Source organism: Hyla sarda, chromosome 2 (genome assembly GCF_029499605.1).
Source record: "Hyla sarda isolate aHylSar1 chromosome 2, aHylSar1.hap1, whole genome shotgun sequence".
NCBI lineage: Eukaryota > Metazoa > Chordata > Amphibia > Anura > Hylidae > Hyla > Hyla sarda.
Window position 1 is genome coordinate 239,106,210 of NC_079190.1, and position 10,272 is coordinate 239,116,481.

Below are 10,272 nucleotides of genomic sequence, written 5' to 3' on the forward strand. Positions count from 1 at the left end.
CCATCATGGAACAGACTGTTCCATGATGGGGGTAGTAGTACAAACACTTATGTAACCTCCCGCAGGTGGGGAATTACTACTGCCATCATGGAAACGCGTCTGTTTCATGATGGGAGTAGTAGTAGTCCTGGCTGTGGGAGTCTGTAGGCAGAGGTGTTAAAACGGCCATACATGAGGGATGTTATAATGGGTCATAACGGATGAATATGCCCGATATTTTGAAGGACTTTATTCAGCCTTAGCACCCGTTATTTCATCCGTTATAATCCATCTGTTTTTACACAGATAACGGATGTTTAATAACGGATGAATACTCAGTGTGAAAGGAGCCTTAGAGAATACATTTTGTATTGATTAGAACAAGAAATCAATTTCGATGTTTGCTCTAATAAATGTTTTACAGCTGAAGCCCAGTGACAGCCAGGCAGAAGTAATATCAGCTGTTTCCTATGATGCAAGAGTCTGACTTCAGTAAACTCTCATATGGACATGTCCTGGCAAGAAACCCGACAGTCCAATGCTACAGCTGAGCACAGCGAGCAGCCTGTTCAACCAATGAGATCACCAGAGGAACAAGCTGTCTGCTTCTAGAGTAAAATAATGCAGATCTCAAATACAGGAATGTGCGGCCTCATGGTTTATCCCACATACAGAAGTAATCTTTATTTTCAGGGAGAAATATTCTTCATATAAAAAAAAATGTTTTAAAAAAAAAAGGGTTTGTTTAGTAACTATTGATACATTAAGATGATTAACTACATAGTGGAACCCTTTCTAACCCCTTCAGTGGTAAAACACAGACGTTGCTGAGTTCAATGTTCTGGCAGGAAATCCGCAGTGTGCACTATGCAGCAGAATCCTATTGCCAGCAATTAGACTCAGCGGCATCGGAATATCAGAACCGAATGCCGCTCTGAAATTCCGTAATTTGAAGACGTCCTTAATCCAGAATATTTTTTCTCCTTCTCTTCTAAATTTGAGTCTTATTTATAAAGTAATTGTGTTTTTTTTCTAGTTCTTGGGGTGATTATTGTATAGTGCCCCAGTGTGATCGCATATAATCATAAAACTTAGCAGCTTACATCTATTCCTTGCAAGCAGGTATGTCTGTCTATCTGTATTTGCCTGGACCTAAAAATAGGGTCAATTATTTCAACTGCTTTTGATATTTGCTATTATCTTTCTACTTTTCTTGGATAAGTTATATTTCGGATCTACATATAATCGATTCAAAATATTATACATTTTTGGGGAGAAAAAAATTGGGGAAAAGAAAAAAAAAATTTTGGTCTTATCAGGTTTCACTTTCACTACGTTCTTACTGGTCAGTAGTATTACTACAATTAGAGATGAGCGAACTTACAGTAAATTTGATTCGTCACAAACTTCTCGGCTCGGCAGTTGATGTCTTATCCTGCATAAATTAGTTCAGCTTTCAGGTGCTCCGTGGGCTGGAAAAGGTGGATACAGTCCTAGGAGACTCTTTCCTAGGACTGTATCCACCTTTTCCGGAGCACCGGAGCACCTGAAGGCTGAACTAATTTATGCAGGATAAGTCATCAACTGCCGAGCCGAGAAGTTCATGACGAATCGAATTTACTGTAAGTTCGCTCATCTCTAACTACAATACTAAAATATATATTACTACTTTTGCATATTAAAAACACCTATATAGCCATATTCTGAGAACATTAACTTTTTATTTAACCATAAAAATGGAGAAAGGTGATTTATCTTTATTTTTAAAGGATTAGTAGAAGTTTTTATTAATACCATTTGGTGATTACTGTTTATTTCTTTTTTTTTTATGATACAGGATGAATAAAAAAAGCAATTCTGACATTTTTATTTTATAGTTCAGATAGTTACAGATGTTGTATATTTTTTCACATGTTTTATTAGGAAAAAGGTCTTTTCATTCAGGTTTATTTTTCAACCCCCCTCTCTAAGGTTTAATATTGACCACACCATCTAAAGAGTTAATTCATGTTCACATCTGGAATTTCCGTGCAGAATTCTGAAAGAGATTCAGGAGCAGCAGAGTTTAATTCATCGGGATTCTGCTGTGCTGTGCACATGGCGGAATTTCTGATTTCTACGTCCGCAGAAAGAATGAACCTGTTCATTCTTTTTGGACACCGCACGGAATGTATAGCCGTATACGATACCTGTGCGGTCCAGTTTGCAGAATGACCGCACAAAGATTTTCTGTGTGAACATTCCGATGTATGAATATAGCCTTAAATGGCCAAGCCATAAGAGTAGGGTGGCACTAGATAATAATACAAGATGCTGTGCCGACGCTATCACCATGAGTCTTTAAGATGATCCCGAAAAGTAAGAGAAGGATGCTGAAGTTCTAACCGGAAGCAACGGGGGGGGGGGGGGGGGGGGGGGGGGAGATTTACAGATAAAAGACAATAGTAGAATAATAAAGTGGAAGAAGAACATGTTTAGAGGGGATTCACCTCTCTTCATCAGGTCTTAACACAAATCATTATACTTTTTGGTTTAAACTATTCGTGTCACAGGAATACAGGTGGGAAAGCCATTCACACCAAAAAGTCAGTGATTTAAACACACACACACATAAGATATATATATATATTTTTTTTTAATAAACTAAGTGAACAAAAACACACCTTACACTAAACATTTAAACTGTGCACATACTTTATGCACCTAAAAAGTAGTAGTGACTAGGATGACTGGTACTGATACTAATGCATGGGTTATAAGGACAAAGGGGGAGATTTATCTAAACCAGTGCAGAAGAAACATTGGCAAGTTGCCCATAGCAACCAATCAGATCGCTTCTTTCATTTTGCAGAGGCCTTGTCAAAAACGAAAGAAGTGATCCGATTGGTTGCTATGGGCAACTTTTCCTCTGCACAGGTTTTGAAAAATCTCCCCCAAAATTACTTAAATCGCCTGTAGGCCAACATGGGCTGTATGCAGCTTTGTTGAGTGATACGGTGAAGTCCCTGCTGCATAGCATTTTTTACTCAGTACGGCAGCTTTCACACTATGAATTTCTCCGTTTAGGAACTTCCGTCAGAAGTTCCGTCACTACAGCTGCGAAACCCGGCTGTTACAAAACCCCTGACGGCCGTGACTAAATTGCATTGCAGCCTATGGGGTTTTGTAACTGCCCGTTTGTACCCGTATATGCCCGTAATTCATTACGGGCGTTATACAGTGACGGGACATCGTGGCGGAAAAATTACTGCATGCATGTGTGTTGAGCGTACGCTGGTGGTGTTCCCCTAGCACAAATATACAAAGTGAGCACAATACCACTGTCGCTGCACCCGCTGCTTTTAGCTTTCCTCACCACCTCTGGTGGCTGCAAACAGGCAATTTGAGGAGGTGGAACAACCCCTTTAACTGCTAGTGCTATAGGTTTGGACTTGCAACAAGCTCTGGGTGCTACTAATGCACAAAGTAGTAACCGCAGTTGTCAAAAGCAGGGAATCATATTTCATAAACAAAATTACCAGTTTTCTAGACACCTTTCCCACAAAACTATAAAATCAACAATAAATTTAAGTTATGCAACTACATTGGGTATCACCACCTGTATAGCTAAGTTTTTTTACCGAGACACCCCTCTAGAAGTGTGAGTGAGAGTGCGAGTGTGTATGTTATAAGCAGAAGCAATTTTTCCTCCTGGTCTCTGATATGAAGCTACAAAATACATATTCTAATTTTCTAACTTGCTGTTTAGAAGCCAATAATCCAGCTTCTGCTATAGATGTATGATGAATGTTTGACCACTAAGACCCCCACCAGTCCTGAGAAAGCGGGGAGCTTGGAGACTACTCCACTTACCAGACACGTCACACCTCTTGTATGCGCCTTCTTTGTGGTATTACAGCCCATTCATTTAAATACCTGAATATAGGAATGAGGATTAAGCAATCCAATTTGTCAGATTCATTCCCTGACAGACTGATCGCAGGGACCACAACACTGGGGTCTTCAGGAATTGGCTGCAACCTGATGAGAATCCTGGCAGCAGAAAATGTTTACATGTCCCTACTGCCCCCCTTAAGAGAAAATTGGGAGCGCCTATTGAAATCAATGATATATTCATGTCTTGGAAATGAAGGGTCCTTCACATGAAGAGATGCTTATTAAAAACTACCATACTCTCTGCTGTAACAGATGAAGATCCTGAATGGAGGACCCTCTTCCCTATTTCAGTAGTCCGCTTGTTTATTTACCTGTCTCTAGTTTAAAAAAATAAAATAAAAATCAAGAGAGCTGCATGCATGCCCTGTCTGAATGCGGATAACAATCATTACCAGGCAGCATGGGGTTCGGGGTAGATAAAAGTCTCCCCTAGGATGAGCCCATTAATTCCCTCATCTCAAGGGTGTTTTTATTTTTTACATGCAGAGGTTATCTGTGGTTGTTGAATAAAAGTATGCAGGAGGCTACAAAAGGGTATTTATTTGCTCTAAAAAGGGAAGAGCTTGGTCAGCAGAAAGACATTTTGACTTAGGCTACTCTATTTTGGTCGGTTACAATGAGAACTGTATTTCATATGGAATGACCTACTTTAAGGACCTTAGAGGTCAAGAATGATGATCACAGTGCCGCCTGTTCATGTCTATCCTATCAGGCAGAAACTATAGATCAATGGCTATTTTTTGAGGCAGCTTAGGCTAAATCAATGTATCTATTTCTGTATATAGGATGAACTGGGCTCAGTTTTGTATTGTTTTTTTTTTATGCAAAAACTGACCACAACCGATGCAAAAATGCATTGGTCGTCATTCAGCTTTTTTACCCTTTTGTTTGATGAAAACTGCTGCAAGACGTGTTCTTCTATTTGGTGTCTGGACCAGTCCATCACTTCATCTGACATACCAGATGCCAGGAACGACCCACTGACAACTATGGGGTCAGCTTTGGCATCAGTTTTCCCTCCGATGGAAACTTTTCCAGATCGCCTAATATACGAGAACAACCCCTTCGTATTTATCACCAAACACAAGTTCTGTTAGTGCGTTCTTGGTGATAAAACCTAGTGTTCCTTTATTTCAGGGGTGGCCAAATTCCTGTGCACTACAAGTACGAGTAAGCCCACACGAAGAGACAGACACTAAACATTCTATATACATTAATAAAAGGAAAATAAATTTTATATTCATCTATATAAATGGTGTATATTTAGTGACGCGACTCGGGAAACCCCATTGCACCCAGCAGCTATATGCATCTGTCATCACTGGGGTGAACTCCATGGAACAATGGCTAGCATGATGGCACCTAACCCACGCGTACCCCTGACTGGTCTGGAAGCAGTTTAGGCACCTCTGTACTATACAAAGTCACTACTTCATATACCAAGAAGTGTTGCTGATGTTTACAAAACAAGTTGACATTGAGCTCGATACAAAATGTATCAAATCCCAAAACAAACATGGCTGGCTGTACCTTTACTTGCCATCATCTAGGGCACTGTTTCCCTAAACAGGATGCCTGCAGCTGTTGCAAACCTACAACATCCAGCCATAGGCTGTCCGAGCATGCTGGGAGTTGTAGTTTTGCAAAAGCTTAGGGCTCGCTCACACAGCCGCCTGCTCCCATAAAAAAAAAAAAAAAATGCCTGTTATGCAAACTGTTTGCTAATTTTGCAAACGGGTTGTAAAGGGCTGTAAACGGATCCCACTGATCTCAATGGGATTTTTTTTAAAGTCCTTTATCACCCGTTATTTTTGACGGCCAAAAGACTTCCATGCACAATTTTTTGGCCCGTCCAAAATAACGGGTGAAAAACGGGTCTTTTAAATTTTTTTACATTGAAGTTCATGGGAAACACGTTACAAACTGGTTGCCCTTTAATGTACCCATTTGTTTCCGTTAATTTCAATCCGTTTTTCACCTCTATTTTCTTCCAAGCATGCTCAGAAGATGTGATGAACCAGGAATTAACGGATTAAAGGATTAACGGACTAAAACGGGTGCAAACGGATATAATATAGGAGTTTTCAACCTTTAAAAAAAAAAATACAAAAAACAGGTTACTAGACTGCACCCGTTGGTAACCCGTTTTTTCATGTTCCGTTATTGTACTTGAACGGGTGAATATCGGGACGGGAACCAGCAGATGTGTGAACCTAGCCTTATCTAAGGCAGTGGTCTCCAAACTGGACAGCCAGATGTTGCAAAACTACAAATCCCAGCATGCTCGGACAGCCGTAGGCTGTCCGAGCATGCTGGGATTTGTAGTTTTGCAACATCTGGAGAGTACAGACCTAAGACTTCCCTGTCTATCCATATTCATGCCTCTCAGTTCTGTCAATCCTGACTGGTGGACAACACTGGATAGAACCTGATCCAGAGCATCGATCTGCATATGAAAACAAAGACAATTACTAGAGAGCAGCCCCTGGGGGTGACCAACAATGACAGCCAGCTCGGGAATAATAACATATGGACCGGCTCACATCACACAATCCGATCATATATACAAATCCTATAGGTGACAGCCACAACAATGGGGGATCAGCACACAATAACACAGGCAGCCATAATAAAGTCATTGTTCTAGCTGCGCCCTCCCAGGCACAAGTTCGCAGTCGGCTCGTGTTTACACCAGGCGGTTTATACTCACGCAGTTTCTTCCACATGGCATGGTGACAGGCTATGAAGCCCTTGCGGATGGCAGCACACACTTCCTCGGAGTCCCGGGACATGAAGCCCCTCTGTTTCCTGATGAACCCCCATAAGTGGTCTCTGGCGAAGTGCGCGGCTTCCCGGCCCCCGTGCCCGTCAAAGACGGCGAAGAAGCCCACACACTGGCCGCTCTCCGGTACAGGCCGGCTCTGAGAACTAGTCCGGGGCGAACAGTCGGGGTCCTCGTCTTCCTCTTCTTCCCAAGACAACTCGCCTTCCCCGGGCTCCGGCTCTACTAGGATTTGGGTGACGTCCTCCATGTACTTCCTGCCGCCCTGGTCCGAGGACACGCTCACCCGAAGAGTAAAAGGAGTCTCCATGGCCTCGTCCCGCTCCGGAGTTCGGTACCGCGCTCGCCGGCTCCGCCGATAGTGCACAAACCTGTTCCTGCCGCCCTTCTTATTGTTTATGTTCAACACTTTTCCGACCTGTCCTACCGCCGCCGTGACGTCACGGTCCTCAGCTGTGCCGCACGCACTCTCCTCCTCCACCCGCCCTGGCGAGCTGCGCATGCGCACCAACGGAAAGGAAGGCCCCTCTCACCGAGAAGGAGGCGGGTAGAAGCTGGGAGGGGAGCGTTCTGAGCGGGGAGGCTCTCGAACTTTCTGAAAAGGCAGCACACGTCCATCTTTGAATGTGAGAAAATACACGGCAAGGCCTCAGTAGAGTCCAGTTCACCGCCGTGTATCTTCCCTTCTTCCTCTAATGTATGAGGTGACGGCAAAGGGAGCACGCGAACAACTACAACAACCTAGTATAGTCATTAAAGGGGATAAAAATGATAGTCATAACAATGTAGCAAGTTTCAGGCACAAAATATGCTACTAAAATAGGACGCATTTCCCAGCAATGATAACACATTAGCAACAAGAAGGAACCCCCAAAGGAAAGTTTAATACCCCATTTCCATACTAAGTGTGTCCTTTATCTAGTGTGGTGTCCAAACTGTGGACCCCAGATGTTGTAAAACTACTACTCCGTTCATTTCAATGGGCACTGTCAGATACAAAAACTTTTATATATTGTACATTTTGGCACAACATTAACCGTTAATATACTTCATAAGAAAATGTTATCTCCTTTTTATAGAAATCATGGCTTATAAAATCATGGCTTTGTCCAAGCTGAAGCACAGACATGGACAAAGTCCAGTAAGTGATGGTGGGCTATCACTCCTCCGTGCCCTCTCCTGTCTGATAGCACTCCTCTGTGTTCTCTCCTGTCTGATAGCACTCCTCTGTGCTCTCTCCTGTCTGATAGTACTCCTCTGTGCTCTCTCCTGTCTGATAGCACTCCTCTGTGCTCTCTCCTGTCTGATAGCACTCCTCTGTGTTCTCTCTTGTCTGATAGGACTCCTCTGTGTTCTCTCCTGTCTGATAGTACTCCTCTGTGCTCTCTCCTGTCTGATAGGACTCCTCTGTGTTCTCTCCTGTCTGATAGCACTCCTCTGTGTTCTCTCCTGTCTGATAGAACTCCTCTGTGCTCTCTCCTGTCTGATAGTACTCCTCTGTGTTCTCTCCTGTCTGATAGGACTCCTCTGTGTTCTCTCCTGTCTGATAGTACTCCTCTGTGCTCTCTCCTGTCTGATAGGACTCCTCTGTGTTCTCTCCTGTCTGATAGCACTCCTCTGTGCTCTCTCCTGTCTGATAGCACTCCTCTGTACTCTCTCCTATCTGATAGGACTCCCCTGTTCTCTCCTGTCTGATAGCACTCCTCTGTGCTCTCTCCTGTCTGATAGTACTCCTCTGTGCTCTCTCCTGTCTGATAGCACTCCTCTGTGTTCTCTCCTCTCTGATAGCACTCCTCTGTGCTCTCTCCTGTCTGATAGTACTCCTCTGTGCTCTCTCCTGTCTGATAGCACTCCTCTGTGTTCTCTCCTGTCTGATAGCACTCCTCTGTGCTCTCTCCTGTCTGATAGGACTCCTCTGTGTTCTCTCCTGTCTGATAGCACTCCTCTGTGCTCTTTCCTGTCTGATAGTACTCCTCTGTGCTCTCTCCTGTCTGATAGCACTCCTCTGTGTTCTCTCCTGTCTGATAGCACTCCTCTGTGCTCTCTCCTGTCTGATAGTACTCCTCTGTGCTCTCTCCTGTCTGATAGCACTCCTCTGTGTTCTCTCCTGTCTGATAGCACTCCTCTGTGCTCTCTCCTGTCTGATAGGACTCCTCTGTGTTCTCTCCTGTCTGATAGCACTCCTCTGTGCTCTCTCCTGTCTGATAGTACTCCTCTGTGCTCTCTCCTGTCTGATAGCACTCCTCTGTGTTCTCTCCTGTCTGATAGCACTCCTCTGTGCTCTCTCCTGTCTGATAGGACTCCTCTGTGTTCTCTCCTGTCTGATAGCACTCCTCTGTGCTCTCTCCTGTCTGATAGTACTCCTCTGTGCTCTCTCCTGTCTGATAGCACTCCTCTGTGTTCTCTCCTGTCTGATAGCAATCCTCTGTGCTCTCTCCTGTCTGATAGGACTCCTCTGTTCTCTCCCCTGTCTGATAGCGCTCCTCTGTGCTCTCTCCTGTCTGATAGTACTCCTCTGTGCTCTCTCCTGTCTGATAGTACTCCTCTGTGCTCTCTCCTGTCTGATAGTACTCCTCTGTTCTCTCTCCTGTCTGATAGTACTCCTCTGTGCTCTCTACTGTCTGATAGTACTCCTCTGTTCCCTCTCCTGTCTGATAGTACTCCTCTGTGCTCTATACTGTCTGATAGTACTCCTCTGTGCTCTCTCCTGTCTGATAGTACTCCTCTGTGCTCTCTCCTGTCTGATAGTACTCCTCTGTGCTCTCTCCTGTCTGATAGTACTCCTCTGTGCTCTCTCCTGTCTGATAGGACTCATCTGTGCTCTCTCCTGTCTGATAGTACTCCTCTGTGCTCTCTTCTGTCTGATAGTACTCCTCTGTGCCCTCTCCTGTCTGATAGTACTCCTCTGCGTTCTCTCCTGTCTGATAGTACTCCTCTGTGCTCTCTCCTGTCTGATAGTACTCCTCTGTGCTCTCTCCTGTCTGATAATACTTCTCTGTGCTCTCTCCTGTCTGATAGCACTCCTCTGTGCTCTCTCCTGTCTGATAGTACTCCTCTGTGTTCTCTCCTGTCTGATAGCACTCCTCTGTGCTCTCTCCTGTCTGATAGCACTCCTCTGTGTTCTCTCCTGTCTGATAGCAATCCTCTGTGCTCTCTCCTGTCTGATAGGACTCCTCTGTTCTCTCCCCTGTCTGATAGCGCTCCTCTGTGCTCTCTCCTGTCTGATAGTACTCCTCTGTGCTCTCTCCTGTCTGATAGTACTCCTCTGTGCTCTCTCCTGTCTGATAGTACTCCTCTGTTCTCTCTCCTGTCTGATAGTACTCCTCTGTGCTCTCTACTGTCTGATAGTACTCCTCTGTTCCCTCTCCTGTCTGATAGTACTCCTCTGTGCTCTATACTGTCTGATAGTACTCCTCTGTGCTCTCTCCTGTCTGATAGTACTCCTCTGTGCTCTCTCCTGTCTGATAGTACTCCTCTGTGCTCTCTCCTGTCTGATAGTACTCCTCTGTGCTCTCTCCTGTCTGATAGGACTCATCTGTGCTCTCTCCTGTCTGATAGTACTCCTCTGTGCTCTC

The 10,272-nt window shown here is 44.2% G+C and overlaps 1 protein-coding gene across 1 annotated transcript in view; it reads right to left on the minus strand.

The window, feature by feature from the left end:
- PPM1D (protein phosphatase, Mg2+/Mn2+ dependent 1D) overlaps window positions 1-7,741 on the minus strand; it is a 33,650-nt gene extending 25,909 nt beyond the window's left edge. The window contains exon 1 of the mRNA XM_056556709.1: window positions 6,626-7,741. Coding sequence (XP_056412684.1) covers window positions 6,626-7,199 — 574 coding nt within the window. The 5' untranslated portion in view covers window positions 7,200-7,741. The remainder of the gene's footprint in view (window positions 1-6,625) is intronic.
- Window positions 7,742-10,272: the final 2,531 nt, after the last annotated feature.